The sequence below is a fragment of the Arctopsyche grandis genome, chromosome 4 (genome assembly GCF_051622035.1).
Source record: "Arctopsyche grandis isolate Sample6627 chromosome 4, ASM5162203v2, whole genome shotgun sequence".
NCBI lineage: Eukaryota > Metazoa > Arthropoda > Insecta > Trichoptera > Hydropsychidae > Arctopsyche > Arctopsyche grandis.
In genome coordinates, this window is record NC_135358.1 from 17373307 (window position 1) to 17396084 (window position 22778).

General features: G+C 32.0%; 4 protein-coding genes and 1 pseudogene across 8 annotated transcripts in view; 3 read left to right on the forward strand and 2 right to left on the reverse strand.

The window, feature by feature from the left end:
• Positions 1-22778, reverse strand: part of LOC143911007 (uncharacterized) — a 901246-nt gene that overhangs the window by 35253 nt on the left and 843215 nt on the right. The gene's annotated exons all lie outside the window — the stretch shown is intronic.
• Positions 96-4800, forward strand: LOC143910259 (multidrug resistance-associated protein 1-like; annotated as a pseudogene).
• On the forward strand, positions 6416-15207 carry LOC143910991 (multidrug resistance-associated protein 1-like). Its single transcript, XM_077429661.1, has 24 exons — positions 6416-6516; positions 7567-7869; positions 7944-8210; positions 8280-8473; positions 9120-9308; positions 9375-9629; positions 9698-9938; positions 10021-10158; positions 10239-10385; positions 10473-10557; positions 10628-10996; positions 11072-11416; positions 11495-11617; positions 11685-11785; positions 11864-12007; positions 12081-12156; positions 12397-12620; positions 12701-12918; positions 12985-13183; positions 13374-13472; positions 13537-13745; positions 13814-14028; positions 14105-14271; positions 14435-15207. Exons 1-24 carry the CDS (start codon positions 6487-6489, stop codon positions 14627-14629), a joined length of 4533 nt encoding a protein of 1510 aa, XP_077285787.1. The 5' UTR covers positions 6416-6486; the 3' UTR covers positions 14630-15207.
• Positions 10158-17641, reverse strand: LOC143911002 (sphingosine-1-phosphate phosphatase 1-like). 5 transcript variants are annotated; one of them, XR_013260520.1, is made up of 7 exons: positions 17325-17635; positions 16728-16978; positions 16483-16655; positions 16088-16307; positions 14130-14239; positions 13807-14047; positions 10158-11226 (listed from the first exon to the last, which is right to left on the reverse strand). XR_013260520.1 is itself a non-coding variant. In XM_077429703.1 (4 exons), the coding sequence occupies exons 1-4, from the start codon at positions 17587-17589 to the stop codon at positions 15890-15892; spliced, it is 1107 nt and encodes a 368-aa protein (XP_077285829.1). In that variant the 5' UTR covers positions 17590-17635. The 5 variants fall into 5 exon arrangements, 1 of the variants encoding a protein (XP_077285829.1); XR_013260518.1 differs by having other exon boundaries at positions 10236-11226; positions 14128-14239; positions 16098-16307; positions 17325-17627; XR_013260519.1 differs by lacking the exon at positions 10158-11226 and having other exon boundaries at positions 13372-14047; positions 17325-17641.
• The window catches only part of LOC143910674 (uncharacterized), a 66942-nt gene continuing 65486 nt past the window's right edge, over positions 21323-22778 (forward strand). The window contains exon 1 of the mRNA XM_077429255.1: positions 21323-21527. The gene's annotated coding sequence lies outside the window, so the exon portion shown is untranslated. The remainder of the gene's footprint in view (positions 21528-22778) is intronic.

The following is a 22778-nucleotide window of genomic DNA, read 5'->3' on the forward strand; positions in this document are numbered from 1 at the left end:
TGTAATTTATGTATAAAGAATATGTAGAATATCTATTAGTTGCCAAAAAAAGGTGATGAGACGATTAAATCTAAAAATTAAGGTCGCAATAAAACATGAAACATGACGGCCACACCAGGTAGTATAAAATAAGAGGTCATAAAACATGTTCCAAAATTTTATAAGATAAAAATAATCAATATTTTATTGGTTTTATAGTGTTGGTATAGAGCGAAGAATTTTTCATACTTTGCTTGAAAATTGAACAACACTTATAAACCTATCGGCTGACTCAAATAAAATTAAAATGGAAGTTCTAATAATTGCTTAGAGCCTTCTAAATAATCGATTATTATTTTAAAAATGGGGTAACCAACATGAGGTTGGTTGGAGTTGAGAAAAAAAATCTAAAAATATTGCCATCATCGATATAAATGAAAACCAGACTTTTTTATACAATTTTTTTTTTCAAATTAGAAAAAAACAAAAATTTAAAATAAAAAAAAAATTTGGATTATTGTAACCAACGTTTTTTTATAAAACAAAATTTTTGGATTGAACAAAAAAATCTAAAAGTATCTGCATCATCTTTAATGCTATAAATTATTGCAAAATTTAAAATACTATAATTTTTTGACCGGTAGCCAGCCTTTTTATACAACAAAATGTTTAAAGTGAGAAAAACATCTAAAAATATTCCCATCCTCTTTATGCTATAAATTATTTTCAATTTTATGGTTTCTTTCATTTCAAAAATGTGTTAAAAATTTTATAAAGTATGTAGCTGGACCTCATACATACTTACAAATGATTGAGTAATGCTAGTATATTTTACTGTTTTGACCGAAATTAACTAGGAAGGCCTAGCCTTGTAATTAATCAGTATTAACTGGTTTAGTCGTTTTGTACATGCCGCTATTTAAAAGTGGTTTTATAAAATGGAAAAATTTTGTGGTTCCCCATTCTGGGTATAAATTAATTACTTTCACTTTCCCATTCCTTCTGCGATTAAAAAAAGATTTCAAACAAAAACTTTCATCTTATTTTTTGAGTTCTATTTACTATTTACTATTTTGAGAAAATGAGTCGAATATAAAACATGAAATGATTTACACTTTTGCAGGGTTTGGTACAAGCGCTCGACAATCACCAGACAGACTGAACGACAGATACACTGAATGGCAGCTTTAAACGCAATTCTCGTCTTCTCGAGTGATAGATTGCACATCAGATGACGAGTAACCTTTCAATGTGCACAGATGCAATTATTAAAATTGAGTTGGATCTTTCTCGCGAGTTTAATAAGGCAAGATTCGGAATTTATTACTCACAATTGTTAAATTTTATCTGCCAGTTCTTTCATCATCCGTAGCATCATTGGTACTTTACATCGGAACTTTAGAAGCCTCAAAAGCATTACATGCACACATGTTAAGTGCAATATTACGTGCTCCGATCACCACCTTCTTTGACGTGACTCCAATTGGCCGAATCCTTAACAGATTCAGCAAAGATGTAGACACAATGGACAATGTATTGCCAGATACTCTCTGCGCGTGGATTCCCCATTTATTTGCAGTATAGCTTACATTCACGTTCAAATCGTGACGTTAATTGTTATATGTGGATTTTTAACATTTAAATTAAAATAATTATAGGTCGCTGCAACGTTAGCTGTTGTTAGCATATCAACTCCGATATTTATTGCAGTAATAATACCTTTAGGACTTGTGTACTATGTCATACAAAGGTTTTTCGTTGCCACATCTAGACAATTAAAACGATTGGAATCTGTATTTAGGTCGCCGATTTATTCACATTTTGGCGAAAGTATTATTGGAGCGTCCACGATTCGAGCCTACGGTATCTGAAATAGGTAAAGTCAAAATAATTTTATTGATGATTTTCACATTTTTTATATTGAATTTATTTCATACTATAGGTTCATAAAGGAGTCGGAAGAAAAATTAGATTTCAATCAAATGTATTCTTACCCAAGCTTGATCGCTAACCGTTGGCAAGCATTACGTTTGGATATGATTGGTATTTTAATAATTTTCTTTTCCGCTTTATTTGTCGTCATCGAACGAGATACAAACGACCCCGGAATAGCTGGACTTTCCATAAACTATGCACTTCAAGTTTGTAAAAATAATAAATAATCGTAAAAATATATTTTTTTCTATTAAGTTTGTAGTAAATCAGTCAATTTCTTATTTGTTTTTATGCATATAAATCAAATAAATTGAAATATATATGTATAAATATTACTAGTTATGGAATATAACCAAAACCTTTTGATATTTATTGTCTTTTGTTTTTATATTTGTCTAGATGTGGCAACATTTAATTTTTTTAATTTTAGATTACACGACTACTTAACTTACTCGTAAGAATGACTTCTGATGTAGAAATAAATATAGTTCGAGTACCATCGAGCGAATTAAAGAGTATGGCGAAATTAAGCAGGTATGATTGTTATTTATAATATAATTATATATATAAAAACGGACTGTCGCTAAATATATTTGTATATTTGTATATTTGTATGTATATTTGTATATATGTGACGGACGATCAACCGTCAACCAGTATGGGGAACAAAAATTTTTTTTTTTTCATTTTTTTCATATTTTTCATATTTTTCATATTTTTCATATTTTTCATATTTTTCAGTTTTTTTCAGGTTTTTTCAGTTTTTTTAATTTTTTTCATAATTTTCTTTTTTTTCATAATTTTCATTTTTCATTTTTTCAGTTTTTTAATTTTTTTCATTTTTTCAGTTTTTTCATTTTTTTCATTTTTTCAGTTTTTTCATTTTTTTCATTTTTTTCATTTTTTCAGTTTTTTCATTTTTTTCATTTTTTCAGTTTTTTAATTTTTTTCATTTTTTCAGTTTTTTATTTTTTTTCATTTTTTCAGTTTTTTCATTTTTTTCATTTTTTCAGTTTTTTCATTTTTTTCATTTTTTTCATTTTTTCGGTTTTTTCATTTTTTTCATTTTTTTAATTTTTTCAGTTTTTTCATTTTTTTCATTGCCGGGGGCGCTGGCGGCGCCGAAGGCGTCAGCGGCGCTGGGGGCGAAGCCCCCGGGGTGCCGAAGGCATCGGGGCGCTGGGGGCGCCTGAGGCGTCGGCGGCGCTGGGGGCGAAGCTCCCGGGATGCCGAAGGCATCGGGGACGCTGGGGGCGACGGGATGCCGAAGGCATCGGGGACGCTGGGGGCGAAGCCCCCGGAGGCGTCGGCGGCGCTGGGAGCGAAGCCCCCGGGGTGCCGAAGGCATCGGGGGGGCTGGGGGCGCCGGAGGCGTCGGCGGCGCTGGGGGCGAAGCCCCCGGGGTGCCGAAGGCATCGGGTGTGCTGGGGGCGCCGGAGGCGTCGGCGGCGCTGGGGGCGAAGCCCCCGGGGTGCCGAAGGCATCGGGTGTGCTGGGGGCGCCGGAGGCGTCGGCGGCGCTGGGGGCGAAGCCCCCGGGGTGCCGAAGGCGTCGGGGGCGCCGGAGGCGTCGGCGGCGCTGGGGCCGAAGGCCCCGGAGCGACGGAGGCATCGGGGGCAAAGGCGGCAGGAGGTCGGCGATGCACAAAACGTAGTTCGTAATTCGTAATCACTTCGTAATTCGTGCATCAATTTCTTTCCGAAACCAGTCGATTCAATATCTTTAACTTTATTTTTATTCGAGTTTCAATTCCTTTTCGAAACCACCCGTTGAAATCAACGGGCCCAACACTAGTTTAATTTATTAATTGATATTTGAAATTATAACAGGAAGCACCTTGGAAGATCTCCAAAACTGCTCCAAATCCAGATTGGCCGCTAAAAGGCCAGGTCACAATAGAGAAATTAAATATGCGATACAGATCAACCACTAGACCAGTATTAAATGATATCAGTTGTGAAATAAAATCTGGAGAAAAAATTGGAGTTGTTGGACGCACGGGTGCTGGAAAGAGTACACTAACACTAGCTCTGTTGAGGCATGGGTGAATACATTGAAGGTTATTTTAAATTGAACATAGATTGAAATAATTATTACATTGTAGAATCATTGAAGCGCATATTGATATCTCTACAATTCGAATTCATTCCTTGCGCAATCGTATCACGATAATATCACAAGATCCAGTGTTTTTTGCTGGAAGTTTGCGAATGAATTTGGATCCGTTTGATTCTTTTTCAGACAATGCAATATGGACTGCTCTCGAGCTTGCCCATCTTAAGACATTTGTCAAAGGTATGATACATTGAATTTATTAAAAAAAAAAAAATAACTTGTTAATAGAAAATATGGTATAAAATTTAAATTAAGGATTGGCAGCTGGTTTAAATCACACAATCAGGAGGAGAGAATTTGTCTGTAGGTCAAAGACAGTTGGTTTGTTTAGCTCGAGCTCTTCTTCGAAAAACGCATTTATTAATTTTGGATGAAGCTACGGCTGCTGTGGATTTAGAAACGGACGATCTTATTCAGGTGTTTTTTTATATAATAACAATTATATTTTTTAGATATGTATTTCTTTGAACTATAAATAATTATTGAAAATGACATAAAAATTTACTAACAATAAAAATAAACAATGTTCATAATATCATGTAAGAGTAATAAATATATGTAAATAATTCGTTACAGAGAACTATCAGGACAGAATTTGCTTCAAGCACAGTTTTGACAATCGTTCATCGACTGAATACGATAATTGACTCAAATAGAGTATTAGTCTTGGATAAGAGGAATTTGATCGAATTTGATACTCCAGAAAATCTACTTAAAAACAAGAAATCAATATTTTACAGCATGGCTAAAGATGCTGGCCTGATACATTAACCTGATCTTACATACATACATATGTTTGGATTTCATACGTAATTGATATTTTGTTTTTCACTAAAGGATATTATTATACATATAAATGTTTATAAACTTAATTTTGTAATTTATAATATCTATTAATTTACTACTTCATAATAAAATATGGTCAACCTAAAACAATCATATTTATGAAACATTACTAATATTTAAGGGGTTTATACAAAACGTACATATGTATACAATTGAGAAATGACGTTACAAAAAAAATGCCCTGATGATTTTAAAGTTCCTGAGACCACGCCTTTCATAACATTGAAGTAGTCAGACATCCCTATTAATTTCCAATATATGTTACTATCAATGTTTGTAAAAATTGGTGACACTCTAAAAACATGGATGAAAAGTCTTTAAAACAGATGAGACCCTTGGGAAAAATTATTTTCATGCTAATTAAAACATTTGAAAATAGGACGAAAAAAGATATTTACAAGTTTTATCTAAGTTTTACATTGCGATTGTTTTGGACAAACCTCCTAAATCTCTTCCGATTGCTTTGAAACTTTGCCATTTTTTTCGAATAAAAAACGCTTATTTATCGAAGTGGTTTTGAATAAAAAAATTAAAACCGTTTCAAAATAATTTTAATTTAATAAAAGAATAGAGGGTATGAAACCTTTTACAATATTACATTATTTGAAACCAAATTTGAGGGTTACTGATACAAAAAAGTTATTATTTGTTTGAAACAGTTAAAGTTATTAATTTATGATACGATAAAACCCCTTGGAAAACAATACACATGTATATCATGTCATGTAAAACAATCAAGAAAAATGTAAAATAGGTGCATATCATGCTGTCACACTGCATTCAATAAAAAAAATTGTTTAAAAACATACCTCTTCTATAATTTGTATATAAAATTATTATTTTGAATAAAAACAATAATTTTATTTTACTACTGCTATCTATGTTTAAAACTAATAAACAAACGATGGATAAACGTCTTACACGATATTTTTGCACCATCGTAATGGCGGAGGATCCATTTACATTGATGACCAAAATGAGCAATATGGCAAAGTATGAAAACGATCGGATAAGAGGCAAACGTTTTCCTGAATTGTAATCGTAAGTGAAACGTAAAGGAGATATGTAAGTAATAAAAATACGTTCTGTCCCTTTCGCGCGCTTCTGAGCGAGTACAAGAAGGCGCGAACTCTCAGTAACAGTATATACAGTACTATGAGATCCACTCTATAATTTAAGTATGCGCTCTTTCTTCGTCAACGAATTTCATCTTTGAGAATTGTATGAAGTAGCTAGACGTCATGGTAATTAGACTATTCGTCACATTGGGGTGGTCACAAAGACAATTTTTGCCATGAAAATCGCGAATACACAATATTTGGCACTCAAGTTCTCGTTACTATGATAGTTATCGTTAGTATGATGGACTTTTCGGCTGCCAGATGTTCCGTTATAGAGATTTTAGTGACTGTGACGAGTAATTTGTGACCAGTAATCACCGAACCAGACGTCATACATATTTACAACTGATTGTGTAATGCTAGTATGTTGTACTGTTTCGACCAAAATGAACTAGGAAGGCCTCACCTTGTAATTAATCAGTATTATCCAGTGTATGGAGTGGTCTGGTCGCTTTGTGCATATGCCGTTACTTAAAAGTGTCTTTATAAAATGGAAAACTTTTGTGGCTCCCCATTCTGGGTATAAATTAATCACTTTCATCTTATCATTCCTTCTGCTATTATAAAAATAGATTTCAAACTAAAAATTTCATCATAAAGTGATCTTGTTGATGAAAATTTGTTGGGTTATATTTACTATTTTGCTAAAATGAATCGAATATAAAACATAAAATGCTTTTCACCATTGCAATACTGAATTTTTAAGGGTTACGTCATGTTTTACAGTTATCGAATGAGCCTATTACATTCTATTTGCACGGTACATATTTGCCGCCATTATATAGTGACGTCATGTAGGGCTGCCAATCAAAAATAGCTGTTTTTTAATATCTCTCAACGAATTAAACAGAAACGTTTACAATTTTTTGTAATAACCCAATTCATATTTAAAAATTAGAAACACGTAAATATTTGTAATATCCCCTCTGCAAAAATAAATAGAATAGATAATTACTGGATTTATATTAGGACAAAAATGGTTATTGTTATACGAATAATATGATATGATAATTAATTAATTTACATATGTATGTTGTGAATTACTTCTAATCAATAACTGAATGAAATTTGATAATACAGATAGCATTGACATACAATCAACATGAATTTCAGTTATGAATACGAAATGTGTTTTAAATTTTTGCTCTTATTTAAGAAAATTCTCATCTTTGTGCTTTATTTTTTTTAGGACCTGAACAATAAATTTTTCCATGTTATCTTTCCTTGTTATCAGTAATGTAAAATGATATGTATTATATCAAGTTAGTAGTTACATTTATTTAAGTAAGTGATAAATAATGTACCATAATGCTTCCGCACTTGTAAAAATGTGTACTCTAAGCTAATAAACAACGCATATTAAATTACTATTTTTAATTCGCGGTTAGTATAATTTTATGAAAATTATAATACATATACATATGTTAATCTTATAAATCTATCGATGTATTATAAATTTATTATTAATATATAGAAGCAAAATTACTATTGATGATGAGTACAAAACTTTATGATGCTTGCTTTCAATTATATTGATATAGAAAGACATTTTTCACATTATTTTTTCCAGGACTATAATCTCACATGGAACACAAGTAATCCACAATTGACGCCTTGTTTTGAGAAAACAATTTTAGTATGGATACCATGCGCTTTTTTATGGATATTTTCCTTCATGGAGGTTTTTTATATCCTTCATAGTAAAGATAGAAACATACCTTGGAGTACTTTAAACACGAGTAAATTATTAATAACAATCCTATTGTTATTATTAACTATATCTGATTTGGGATTATCTGTATACAAGTCTTTCAATGAAGAACATGTGCCAAATGTGGAATATTACACTCCCATCATTAAAATTATTTCATTCGTAAGTATCATAAATATATAAAATATTTTTATAGCTTCTTTCTAACATAAATAGATTATATTTCTTCATTATAGGTGTACTCTGGGGTTCTCTTGTTTTACAACAAAAAATATGGCCTCAGAACATCTGGTCTACAATTTTTGTTCTGGATCTTATTATTTTTATGTAGTATACCACAATTATCATCCGAGATCAGAAAATATATTGATGAGAAATATTTGGAATGTTCTATCTATCCATTTGTTAGCTATATTATTTATTTTTTCATGGTGCTTATTATATTCATACTTAATTGTTTTGTGGATGTATCACCGAGTGAATCACTTCATCCAAAACAAGAGGTTAGCAATAATTATTTTAATGGTTTTTTTTTTAATTTATTTGATATATACGAGGCGTATCTCTTTTAGAATTCTTCTCCGGAACGTAATAGTGGTTTTTTGTCCAAAATTTTGTTCACCTGGTTTGATTCACTTGTGTGGACTGGATTTAAACGGCCTTTGGTATTGGAGGATCTGTGGTCCGTTAATCCAGAGGATAGTTCAGCTGAAGTTGTGCCTTTATTTGAAAAATACTGGAAAGAATCTCATAGCAAAATTAATAGGTAACATATGTATATTTTTTTGCCTAGAATGAATGGTGTGCTTTTTTCGATCCCTTAAACATGTATGATCTTCCCGAGAAAACTCAAGTATAATCCTTTAAAAAAATAAAAATAAAATCACTAAATTTAATGTGGGATTTTTTCCTCTTAGAAAGTCAAAAATGTTGCGACTTTTCGTTTTCAAAAATGTTACTTTTTTCCACACCCCTGAACGAATCAAGCTGAAAATTTATATTTGTATTGTTTATGTACTAACTTAGAGTTGATAAGGTTTTAGTCAGAATTCGTAAACCGAAAGTAGTATTTTTTTTTAAAACAATATTTTATTATTTTATTTTGACTTTTTAAATTATTTTCATCTTCTTGATATTTAATAAGTATAATATTTATAGTGATTCCAAGAAATAAAAAAAATTTGAACAAGATCCGACAACCCGAAGTAAAACTTTTGTCTTGCATAAGATTCCTTACATTTGAGCTCTATTTGTATTGAAAATGAGAACAGCCGATATGTGTGAACGTGACCAATGTATGTTTCCTTATAGAATTTTGTTGTTTATCCTTCTTATATTCCTTAAATACATAGATTGAGTCGTGAGTTGGCCACATCCGAATTTTTTATATTCGATTTTAATATTTTTAATAGTTCACAGCCAGGATTAAAGATATCGTACGCAAAATCCTCAGGAAATGTAATTTCTGGCGTCATTACATCAAAGAAACAAGTTTCAATAATGCCAGCTTTATGCCGAGCTTTTGGACCAACTTTTATTTTTGGGGCATGCTTAAAACTTATTCATGACACGATGCTATTTATTTCTCCACAAATTCTAAGGTATTTAATATTGTGTTGATTTGTGCATTTTTTAATTTCCTTAAATAAATAAGTGACATTTTCTAGATTACTGATATCGTTCATAGAGAATAAGGAACATATGTGGAAAGGATTTTTTTATACTGGACTTTTACTTGGTATCAGTATAGTTCAATTAGTAATTTTTTCACAATATTTCCACAGAATGATTTTAGTAGGTATAAGAATTCGTACAGCTCTGATCAGTGCCATTTACAGAAAAACATTACAACTTTCTAATAATGAGCGAAAAGAATCAGATGTTGGAAAAATTGTTAATCTGATGTCAGTTGATGCTCAAAGGTACATATAACATATTTCGCACGTTTTTCAAAATATCTTACATCTTTTAAAAATATTTCTTATTTCAGATTTATGGACCTAATTACAAATTTGAATTTGATATGGTCCACTCCATTTCAAATATCATTATCTTTATATTTTCTTTGGCAAATTCTTGGTCCATCTGTCTTAGCTGGCTTAGCAGTTATGCTTATTCTGATTCCCGTGAATGGAGTAATTGCAAATAAACTAAAAACTCTTCAAATAAAGCAAATGAAAAATAAAGATGATAGAATAAAAACTATGAATGAAGTTTTAAATGGTATCAAGGTTAATTTTTTTTAGCCAAAATAACAATACGAGTTTTTTTTCTTTGTCTTTGAAGATGTGAAAAAATACTTTCATCTTTTAGGTTCTGAAACTGTATGCATGGGAGCCCAGTTTTGAAGAGAAAATTTTGAAGATCAGAAATAAGGAGATGAAAATATTAAGACAATCGGCGTACCTAAATGCTATTACATTTTTTATTTTGTCTTGCGCTCCGTTTTTGGTAAAATGATTTTAATACTAAAATATATAAGATTTTTCAGCATTTATATGTATGTATTTGTTATTTAAATTTTTTTTAAGGTTTCATTGGTAACGTTTGCAACTTTCGTGCTCTCAGATCCAAATAATATACTCGATCCCAAAACCACCTTTGTTTCTCTGTCATTGTTCAACATATTGAGGTTTCCTTTGGGAATGCTCCCAACAGTTATAACAAACATAGTTCAAGTAAGTTTCATTTTTAAAATGTATATAACACTACTTACATGAAAAAATGTGCTAAGAATTAGAATTAATTATGAAACTTATTTTTAGGCAGGAGTATCAGTTAAAAGATTAAATAAATTTATGAATTCTGAAGAATTAGATTCTACAATAATAGAACATGACACAACAGAAGGTATGATTGACAATTCTCTAATTACTTTTAACCAGAAGTATAAGTTCTTTTCTGTATATTTGTATTTCAGTCCATCCTCTAGTTATTGAAAATGGATGGTTTTCTTGGGGCTCGGGTGAACCCACATTACACAACATCAATATAAGCATCCCATCGGGGTCTCTGGTTGCCATTGTGGGTAGTGTTGGATCTGGTAAAAGCTCCCTTCTATCAGCATTTTTAGGTGAAATGGACAAAGTATCTGGCCGGGTTAATACTTATGGCTCTATTGCATATGTCGCTCAGCAAGCTTGGATACAAAATTGCACTTTACAAGATAACATTGTGTTCGGAAAACCATTAGATAAAAAATTATACAGTTCTATCATAGATGCATGTGCATTAAAACAGGACTTGGACATGCTTCCAGGAGGAGATCAAACTGAAATTGGCGAGAAAGGTAGCACACTGTGTTGCAATGATATTCAATAATATAATTAATTCAATGGATAATATTGCAAGTCCACTTTTCTAGGGATTAATTTATCCGGTGGTCAGAAACAGAGAGTATCTCTAGCTAGAGCTGTGTATCGTGACAGTGATGTATATTTCCTCGATGACCCTTTGAGCGCCGTTGATTCACACGTCGGTAAACATATATTCGAACATGTTATTGGACCATCTGGAGTGCTGAAAAAGAAAACAAGAATACTTGTTACACACGGTATTACATATTTGCCTGAAGTGGATAGCATAATTGTGCTTAAAGATGGATATATCACAGAAACTGGAACATACAAAGAGTTACTAGCGAAGAAAGGCGCCTTTGCCGAATTCCTATTACAACATTTAAGTGAAATTTGTAATTACGCAGATACTGGTCAGTAAAAATCTTTCTCACATTGCTGAAAATTATTGTTGCAAAAGTACATATGTATATTTATTTTCACTTTTACAGAATTAGTCGAAATAAAGCAACAATTAGAGCGCAGTTTAAGCAGTGCAGATTTTATTAATATTTTACAGAGAGCTCACTCTGAAAGTAAATCAGAAACTTGTTCAGAACAGAAATCGAAGAATTGTTAGTTTTTAATATAATATATGTATTCATGTTTATTTATTAAATGAAAATTAATCTTTCACTATAGCCGATGCTAAAATTTCAACTCCTGAAAAAACACTTCAAACCAACGATGAAAGGAAATCGTCCAATAAAATAATCGGGACTGAAAAATCAGAAACTGGAAGTGTAATTATTATTGATATCCTTATTATGACTTTATATGATTTATTTCGTATTTACATAAAAAAATGTCTAACTATGTAGGTAAAGTGGCGCGTCTATTCTCATTACTTGATGAATATTGGTATATTTCTATCAATTTTAACTCTTCTAACAAGTATTATATATCAAGCATTCGCTGTTGGAGCAAACGTTTGGTTGTCAACATGGTCCAACGACAAAGAAGTGGTCAGCTTTCACATTTATTTTAATGTTTAAAAAACTCAATCACACAATCTGAAATTAAATTATAAATGTTCAGGCTGTACACGGAAGTAACAATACACAAAGACGTGACATGTACTTGGGAGTATATGGAGCCTTGGGCATTGGTCAAGGTATTATACAGACATACATACATATGAGGGGCTGAAAACCAGACTGGTACAAGTGACATTTTAAAATAAAGCTGGTTTAAGTGCTAAAATAATAGCATATATGAAATGCTATTATTTTAGCATTTAAACCAGCTTTTTTTTTAAAATGTCACTTGTACCAGTCTGTTTTTCAGCCCATCTAATGTTCATTTTAATGTAAATTTATCTTATTACTCACAATTGCTAAATTTTATTTGCCAGTTCTTTCATCGTCTGTCGGATCCTTGGCACTTTACATCGGAACTTTAGAAGCCTCAAAAGCATTACATGAACACATGTTAAGTGCAATATTACGTGCTCCGATCACCACCTTCTTTGACGTGACTCCAATTGGCAGAATCGTCAACAGATTCAGCAAAGATGTAGACACAATGGACAATGTATTGCCAGTGACCCTCCGTGCGTGGATTTCACATTTATTTGCAGTATGACTTACATTTACGTTTAAATCATGACGTTTATTTTTATATGTGGATGTTTAACATTTAAATTAAAATGATTATAGGTCGCTGCAACGTTAGCTGTTATTAGCATATCAACTCCGATATTTATTGCAGTAATAATACCTATAGGACTAGTGTACTATTTCATACAAAGGTTTTACGTTGCCACATCTAGACAATTAAAACGATTGGAATCTGTATCTAGGTCGCCAATATATTCACATTTTGGCGAAAGTATTATTGGAGCGTCCACGATTCGAGCCTACGGTATCTTAAATAGGTAAAGTCAAAATAATATTATTGATGATTTTCACATTATTTATATTGAATTTATTTCATACTATAGGTTCATAAAGGAGTCGGAAGAAAAAGTAGATTTCAATCAAATGTATTCTTATCCAAGCTTGATCGCTAATCGTTGGCAAGCATTACGTTTGGATATGATTGGTATTTTAATCATTTTCTTTTCTGCTTTATCTGTCGTCATCGAACGAGATACAATTGACCCTGGAATAGCTGGACTTTCCATAAGCTATGCACTTCAAGTAATAAATAAAAATAAATTTTCTCTCATTATCTTCATATATATGTATATACTGTTTATAACAAATCAGTTACAACTCAACTTCTTATTGGTTTTATGCATATATGTAAATATTACTACTTATGGAATATAACTGTAACCATTTCATATTTATTATATTTGTATTTAATTGTTTTTTTTTTTTATTTTAGATTACACGACTACTTAACTTACTCGTAAGAATGACTTCTGATGCAGAAACAAATATAGTTGCCGTCGAGCGAATTAAAGAGTATGGCGAAATTAAGCAGGTATGATTGTTATTTATAATTTAATTTATTCTAATTTATTAATTGATATGTGAAATTATAACAGGAAGCACCTTGGGAGATCTCAAAAACTGCTCCAAATCAAGATTGGCCGCTAAAAGGCCAGGTCACAATAGAGAAATTAAATATGCGATATAGATCAACCACTAGACCAGTATTAAATGATATCAGTTGTGAAATAAAATCTGGAGAAAAAATTGGAGTTGTTGGACGCACGGGTGCTGGAAAAAGTACACTAACACTAGCTCTGTTAAGGTATGGGTGAATACATTGAAGGTTATTTTAAATTTAACATAATGATTAAAATAATTATTACATTGTAGAATCATGGAAGCGCACAGTGGGCGCATATTGATCGATGACATAGATATTTCAACGATTGGAATTCATTCCTTGCGCAATCGTATCACGATAATACCACAAGATCCAGTGTTGTTTGCTGGAAGTTTGCGAATGAATTTGGATCCGTTTGATTCTTTTTCAGACAATGCAATATGGACTGCTCTCGAGCTTGCCCATCTTAAGACATTTGTCAAAGGTATGATACATTGAAATACCTAAAATAAAAATAAAAAACCTGTTAATGGAAAATATGGTATAAATTTTAAATTAAGGATTGGCAGCTGGTTTAAATCACACAGTCAGTGAAGGAGGAGAGAATTTGTCTGTAGGTCAAAGACAGTTGGTTTGTCTAGCTCGAGCTCTTCTTCGAAAAACGCATTTATTAATTTTGGATGAAGCTACGGCTGCTGTGGATTTAGAAACGGACGATCTTATTCAGGTGTTTAAATGTTATATAATAACAATTATATTTTTTAGATATGTATTTCTTTGAACTATAAATAATTATTGAAAATGACATAAAAATTTACTAACAATAAAAATAAACATATGTTCATAATATCATGTAAGATTAATAAATATATGTAAATAATTCGTTACAGAGAACTATCAGGACAGAATTTGCTTCAAGCACAGTTTTGACAATCGCTCATCGACTGAATACGATAATTGACTCAAATAGAGTATTAGTCTTGGATAAGGGGAATTTGATCGAATTTGATACTCCGGAAAATCTACTTAAAAACAAGAAATCGATATTTTACAGCATGGCTAAAGATGCTGGCCTGATACATTAACCTGATCTTACATACATACATATGTTTGGATTTCATACGTAATAGATATTTTGTTTTTCACTAAAGAATATTATTATACATATAAATGTTTTTATAAACTTAATTTTGTAATTTATAATATCTATTAATTTACTACTTCATAATAAAATATGATTCATTGGTTTAAAATATGGTGAACCTAAACAATCATATTTATGAAACATTACTAACATAGAAGGGATTTAAACAAAACGTACATATGTATACAATTGAGAAATGACGTTACAAAAAAATGCCCAGATAATTTTAAAGCTCTCGAGACCACGTCTTTCATAAAATTGAAGTGGTCAGACATCCCTATTAATTCCCAATATATGTTAATATTTTATTTGAAAAATTTGTTAATTGATTGAAGGGCAGTCTATAACTATGTATAATTTAGTAAGCCCTGAATTCGTCACAACCACATTTCTATGTATGTAAATATTTTTAAAGATTGCGTCAGTTCTTGCCAATTATTTTAAACTATGTATTATGTATGTATACTTTAAGTACTTATTGCATATACTGATTTTAATAAAAATTTAAATACGATTTTTACTCTGTTTTTTACAATTTTCAACAACCTTACATTTAAAATATTTATTATTAATCAAAACGTATTAAAACAACACTACATAAAATCAACTACTGCATGTAAGCTCTAACGTCTTTGTAATGTAATATGACTATGGAGAAACAAAATATATGGTTATCTACAAATGTTTATCTATTTACAGATCTGAATTATGTATGTATGTACTTTAACTTATGAGTACGAATATTGGTAAATTACTAAATTTGTACATAAGAAAAAAAAATCAACTTCCATACAATAAATAATAAATGCACAGGCACTCTAGATTTGAGGCATTTTTTTCTTATAAAATACATTAAAATATCACCTGTAAGTTTACACAACGATTTCAAAAACCAGGTACATAAAACTTAATAATTGAATAAAGTTAAGATGAAAGGTATAGTTTTCGGAAGAAGAAAATTATTACATTACAAGATTCTTTATAGTGACCTTCCAATATGTAAATATATTGTATCTATATACATGCATATGTAGATTTCTTCAAAACTAGTATATTATTAATTAAAAAAAATAATTTAATAAATGAAGTTTCAATGAGTTTCGATTTTTAATATAATTAATAAATTGTATTATATATTCATTAAAAATAGGCGAGATTCTATCAAGCTTTTACTCTCATCAATCTTCATTAAAATACTTATTTATATTTCCGTATAAAAAGTTGGCCTTTCTATACCAACAAGTTTGAACACATTTGGAAGCAGAAAAAGCGAGTTAAATCCGATCATGGCACAAGTGAAATATTTATAACTTAGTTCAACTATTATTTTGTTCTTATTTTCTAAGCTGTTCTCCGAGTTTCGTAATTCGTTTTTATCTTTACCCAATAAGGCACATACAAAAGCATACGAAATTGACTTTGCTATTGCTCTTGTAGCAATCACACCACAGAATCCAAGTATTGTCCTCAAAATGGCTAGACCCAGCATGTCGTATGATGGCCATATAATTTTATATGGTGGAATTGTGCTACTAGCAATCATATGACCCAATTGATAATTTGTCCATGCACCTATTTGTATTCCCGCACAAACGCTCACTACCATAGTTGTATCTCCTCTAAAATAAAAGAAATAATATTACATCACGAGTTTTTGTCAAAAAGTCATAAAAAAGTAAATTTACAATGTAGACATGTACAAATAGTTCTTAATGTGTATATCTCACAAAAATTCCAATCGACTCTTATCAGAATACACATCATAAAATTTGAAAAACTCAATGATTTGGATACCTAGTAGGAGTCCACTTATCACCATTAGGATAATAAACAATGACTAATATCGATATCAACAGTACGAATAAAGGTGACGAATAATTAGTCAATATAGCATTATCAAGTGCGTCGACTAAGGGCATTACAGGAATCATGATACATGCAGCTAACAACAGACCGGCTGCAATATCCTAAAATTTGTCACTTTATAAGTTATTGAACAGCTATTCACCATAGCAGACATAATAAGAAAGTTAGATTACCAAAATACTGTGCATTCCAAGGTATATTCGACTAATGCATATCAAAGAGCACCAGGTAGTTGAAATAATTAAACCCCATTGAAATGAATATTGATATCGATTCATCGTATAAAATAGAATCGAAAATGGTATTGCCATCCCCACCATTGCGTGTGTAGAAGGCATTCCATATTCCAAAGCCCATTTCTTTTGTAATTTTTGAACTGGAGGACCCGGCCTGGGCATTTTCATAATATCTTTAATGCCTTGACCTGCAACATATAACAAGATAATAATACAAATAGTCAATATAATTATTTTTAATTCAAGCGAAATATGCAAAGGGGTTTACAAATTCACAAACAATCATAACATTTGGAAATAAAAAATCAAACCTTATACATACATACAAACTTGCACTAAAGCACTACATTTACGGTACATGGGTAATCTGTGACGGACATTGCTCGCCAATTTAAATACAGCAAAAAACTTGCATTGAAAAACTTTGATTGCGACAACCACAGACAAGCATTCATTGTTAATTTAAATACAAGCGTAATAATCAAATGAAGCGAAAATTCAGAAGTGATATAGTGAAATTGAAAAAACAAATACCAATATACATCACAATGGTCCAAACCAAAACAACTCGTCTACCAACAGCTCCATCGATGTTCCAAAACCAAAAGGGAATGGATGTTGCGTAAAAGATTTCATCTCCGAGTGCTGTACAGACCGTGAATAAGTAGAACCAAAACTTGTTGGTGACTTCTGGAGGAAGCTCGGAGCTTACACGAGTCGCGTACCGAACGCCGAACCATTTCTGCACGGAAACCACCAGCTCGGGATCATCCAACCATCGAACCCAACTCGACCACATCGTCGGCTCAACTGACACTGACACTGACAATCGCTTGACAATTCGAACTAACTCGCACAAATAAATAATAATCACTCATTTTACCGTCCATGCCCGCTTTAACTGTCAAAAACATTATGTATATTTTTGTCAAATATATTAAGCACTTGTGCAACTATTACTGGGGTAAACAATTCAATTAAATTGATTTCATTATTCACTATTTATGAGAATATGGTGTTTATTTATAAAAATTGTTAATGGGTAAATAGTGATAAGAGTGTAATACTTAATTATTCAGGATAGTGCTGTAAACATTTCTTCAAATCTTTATTGAATTGTTTAAATCAGAGAACTAAATATAAAAATAATATTTACTACAGTTAAAACATACATACTTCATGTACACAATATTGATAAAATTATAAGAGACGCTATTTTGAAGTTTCCAATTGTCCAATTGATCAAGTTGTCTTTTGATAGAGTATGAAAACAAAAATTAACTTTATTAAATTACTCAATTTAGCCAAATGATAGAGTTACCACCGTTGCGTTTAAAGGTAGCATTATGTATACATAAATGTATATGAAGATGTGTATAGCTACAATCTATTCTCAATAAATATAATCTATAAATACATAATAGAATTTAAAACTAAAATAAAAATAAAAATATGCAAATTTTTCTAATGATTGTAACCAATTTGTGTTGATTTCAATATACTTTGAAAGAGATGATTATATCAAGTAATAAACAAAAAAATTACGTCAGTATTTAACCAAATTCACATGTACAGATATATATATATATATATATATATATATATATATATATATATATATATATATTTTTTTTTTTTTTTTTATTTTTTTTATTTTTTTTTAAATTTATAACTTAATGTTAATAGTCCAGGGTCGATTTGTACCAAGTGTTTGGCACACACAGCACCTAAAATATTTTCGACTATTTTATGTAATTATCTGTTTACGTTTATGCATTAAAGAAAAAAAACTAATAAAAACCTTCTAAAACGACTTCTCCAGAGAAAATTAAAACAGAATTGAAACTGTTATCTCGCAAAATTGAACGAATTAATACACTTAAATCGATTTTAGAATGGATTTATAACTATAACTGCGAAGAATTATTTCTAAATGTTTTTTTCACATTAATTATACTATGCACTTTGTCCGTTTCAGTTGCTAAGGGAGCAAGAACTATTTACGATCGAGCACAAAACTTTCGAGATATTTCTCTTTCTTTTTGGTTTTTATAATTTTAAAAATTTTTGTTAGCTCTCTATTTTCATTTTTTTTGTGGTAAATATTTTCATTAAAATATTTTTTAGCTCTTTATATGATTATTTTTTTTAGTTCTCTATTTCAATAGTTCTTCAACGGGAAAGTACCAGTGATATATAATATACTAGCTTTATTAACCAGCTTCGCTCGGTGTTTGTAATATAAACCGCTTAAATATGACTAATCTAATAGTAAACATTTTATTAAATTTATTTTAATAGTTTTATTTTATATAAATTTATTTGAATACTCTTTTGTTTTTTTTATTAAATTGACTGTCACGAACAAACAAACATATAAAGTAAGTCTCTTATAAAAAATTATATGCACACCCCCGGGGTCTGCGCCCCCTAGGGGGCAAAGCCCTAGGGCTTCGCCCTTGGCGCCTACGCCCCCGGGAACTTCAAATCCTTTGAATCGGAAAAAGCGAATTATTTGTTCGATGACGGCAGAACAATAGACTGTTGACCAAAAATACGTAGGTACATTAATACATACATACATATACGAACAAACTTTAGTGTTTTATATAGTAGATGAATAAATCAGTCATGTAGAAAATTTGTTCATATTTATCACAAGATCAATATGGCATTTCATTTTTTTTTTTTTGATAAAATATGTACATGCTAAAAAGTCTATGTAATATTTTGCTAGATTACGTCAAAGACTAAAACGTATAAGAGGTTAGTAAAAAAGTCTAATTTCTAATTATTGTGAAATTTTAAAATTCGAATACAAATACTTTTTTTTAATGTCTTCGATATGTAAGCCGTTATATTTGAAAGTGGCGGAAGTCCAATTTTCAGTTCCATTAACACTATTTCTGTTTGACTTAATTCACAAATTGTTTTGACTCAATTCACTTATTTTAATTCGATATGTCCAGAATCTCGGAAAAGCAGAATAAACGTATTTCAGGCCATCAGTATTTTTAAATATTGTTAAACTTAAAACATTAAATATAATGTTTTGCGAGATATTTCTCGAAATGAAGAAAAGTGGATTTACACCGATTTAAATATAACGACTCATAAGTACGTGTAAAATTATTTCTTTATAAAATACATAAAAATCACATATTTACTTACCTCCTTTTTATAATATGTACATGTGTGAAAAAAATTGATTTTGATAAATTTAAAATGTAACACTGAAAAAAATTTATACCACAATTATGTATTATACGGGACTGTCTATCAATTCCGACTCTTTTTATAATTAACTAGTTGTTTTACCCGGCTTCGCTCAGTATTTGTAATATAAACGCGTAAAAATGGCGAATCTAATAGTAAATATTTATGTTGTTTTATTAAATTTATTTGAATCGAAAAAAAATTATATTCAACCAATCAAATCGTCGTCATAGAAACTTTGACTTATTTTCGATATTCCCAGCCCAAAAAAACATACTTACATAAAAACTTACAGTCTCTTTCGAAATTATATATTAGATTATAGTTAATAGTTTTACAGTCTCTAATTCTACTGAAATAAATCGACTAATAAATTGAAATGTAATAACTTCTTTATGAAAATCATGAATTAAAATTTAATTATAAATAAAATCGTTCAGTTGCACATAATGTGTTTTGGCCAAAACCAATGTTTCCTCCACCTCATACTTTTTTATGTTTATATATTTTTTTGTGTATGAAATTCACACATACATAAATATGTATATATGTATTATAAATGTACATACTTTTTATTTATACCTACATATTTCATTATCAATAATTCAATAAATTGGGTTAAATGTGAATTTTTAGTGATTATTAAAATTTTTACATTTTGAAAATCGCTATAATTTTAATTACCAATAATTTTATACGCTGGCATGAAAAGTCCATCATACTAAAATCATAAAATAAAGCCGGAGTCGGGGAGTCGGTAAATTTTGATCCGACTCCACAGCCTAATATAATACTATGATTACTAACCAAATTAAATTAAATTGTAAAATAGAAAATGATGAGTAGATCAGTAGCTATTAAAATAGATATAAGATGTATTGTGAACATAATTTCGTAATAATAAAAAGCATTTAAAAATCAAAAAAAAAATATATATAAACTTTCTGTGGAAGTGACTTTTTTAAATGAATGTTTTTTTTTCATATGAATCCATCGAATGGGTCGTTTCGGCCAAAACGAATCTCAACTACGGAACAAAACAATCGTTCATTTGTTTTCAGTTCAAATCGAAATGCACACTCGCATAAAATAAAGAATATGTAGAGCCAGCCCAACGGGCGAGGGCACAGTGGCGGCGGCGGGGGTGGCCAGGGGGAGAGGGGAGGGGGGCGAGCTCGGGGGGAGGGCAGGGCGGAGAGGGGAGGGGGGCGAGGGGCGAGGGGCGCGCGCAGCCTGACCGCCGGAGGAAGAGAGGGGGAAAGAAAGACCCCCTCCGCCATCCTCTCCCCGCCGTTCCGCCGCCAACGGGCGCATTCGAATATTCAAACGGCGGCCGGCACCCGGCACTGAAGCGGCTCGCGCTCGTACGTCCCTGCGCTCGCTGTAGCCGTGCTCGTACGCTCATACAACGAGCACCCGCACCCGCACTCGTCCTCGTCGTCCTCGTCGTCCTCGCCACTCGACACTCGTCTGCTGAGCGCATCCACCGTTCCGTTCCAGTCCACCCTAGCTACAGCAAACGTAACTACACTTGCACTTGTTAAATATCGCGATCGTCGCTCGAGACGAAGCTGGGGCGAGGGTGTGCCCGACCAGTTTCGCCGGCCGGCGGCACACCCCCTCGGCCTCGCCCCCGCAACCCCCCCCCCCCACCCCCTTCCCTCCGCCCTCCATTTTACCAACTGTTCCCGAAACGTGCTCTCCCAATACTCCCGATACGACAATCGATACGCGCGTTCAAATTTACAATACTGCCAACCGAAAAACATCTCTTCTACCCACATGCCTCCATCTTTACCGCTCTAGCGTCGTTTGTATGCTCGTATGCATGCGCTACTTCGATTTTTTTTTATTTTTATTTTATTGTTATTTTTAATCACACGTCCATTTAAATTCGGCGCGTGTTCGCAAATCGTCGGTGTGCATCGTCGATATTCTCAAACTTGCCGCGTTCGCGATTCTTCGCTCGCCGGCTCCGTTCGTTTGTTCGGCAAAAAATCCCATTGCCTCGTATATGGATGTGCATACATAGGTATATGCACGTGTATTTGTGTATGCGAAAGTTTGTGCAAATTCCCCGACGATTTCGTGCCTTTTGCGTTTCGCGACGAAAGTCAAATTTGAATATGCGGAATCGATTGCTCGCTTTTTTTTTATCGAAGAAGTTTTCAATGATTTCTAAAACCTCAGAAGAGCCCCTTTTAATAAATGTAAAAGAATCGTTCTCGTTTCGTTCATCCTAATTTTACTGTATTTTATTGGGTTGGTTACGTCTAAAAGAATAGACCTGTAAAAGATCTGTTCGGATAAGACTAAGGGCGAAATCACATAGGAAAGAACGGCACGTCGCATGCTTGGCTCCCCGCTGTGGGGGTTCTCCTAAATTTCTTCAAATATGGGATACACCGTTATCGATCACTTTCAAGCATATAAGGATAAAATTTTACCGAAAACACTCTAGGGGGTGATTTTGGGACGGTGTGTGCTGAGTGTGCCATGAATATGTGCAAGGCATGCCACATTTTTTTCGCATGTTTAAAGGTATATAAAAAAACGTGTGATTTCGCCCTAAATTCGTTCAGATCGGACTCAGATTCGTTCATTCGATAATTGACAGATTGATGATGAATGTTGAAAAAATCAAAAAAATATTTTAATATTAATTTGAAAATAAACAATACTGCGTTTTTCTTTATGCAGGTACATTTTGTATTATTTGCACCTTTGAGAGATACGAACACACGCACATGTACAGGCTTGTTCGCTTTTCCA

Bases quoted from the DNA above. Each gene is read 5' to 3' on its own strand.
- LOC143910991 (XM_077429661.1), top strand. From the start codon at position 6,487: ATGGAAAACTTTTGTGGCTCCCCATTCTGG. The intron at 7,870-7,943 runs GTAAGTATCATA...TCTTCATTATAG, and splicing joins TCATTAAAATTATTTCATTC to GTGTACTCTGGGGTTCTCTT. The intron at 12,157-12,396 runs GTATTATACAGA...TTTATTTGCCAG, and splicing joins AGCCTTGGGCATTGGTCAAG to TTCTTTCATCGTCTGTCGGA.
- LOC143911002 (XM_077429703.1), bottom strand. From the start codon at position 17,589: ATGTGGTCGAGTTGGGTTCGATGGTTGGATGATCCCGAGCTGGTGGTT. The intron at 16,979-17,324 runs GTATTTGTTTTT...TATATGTTGCAG, and splicing joins GACCATTGTGATGTATATTG to GTCAAGGCATTAAAGATATT. The intron at 16,656-16,727 runs GTAATCTAACTT...GACAAATTTTAG, and splicing joins TTGGAATGCACAGTATTTTG to GATATTGCAGCCGGTCTGTT.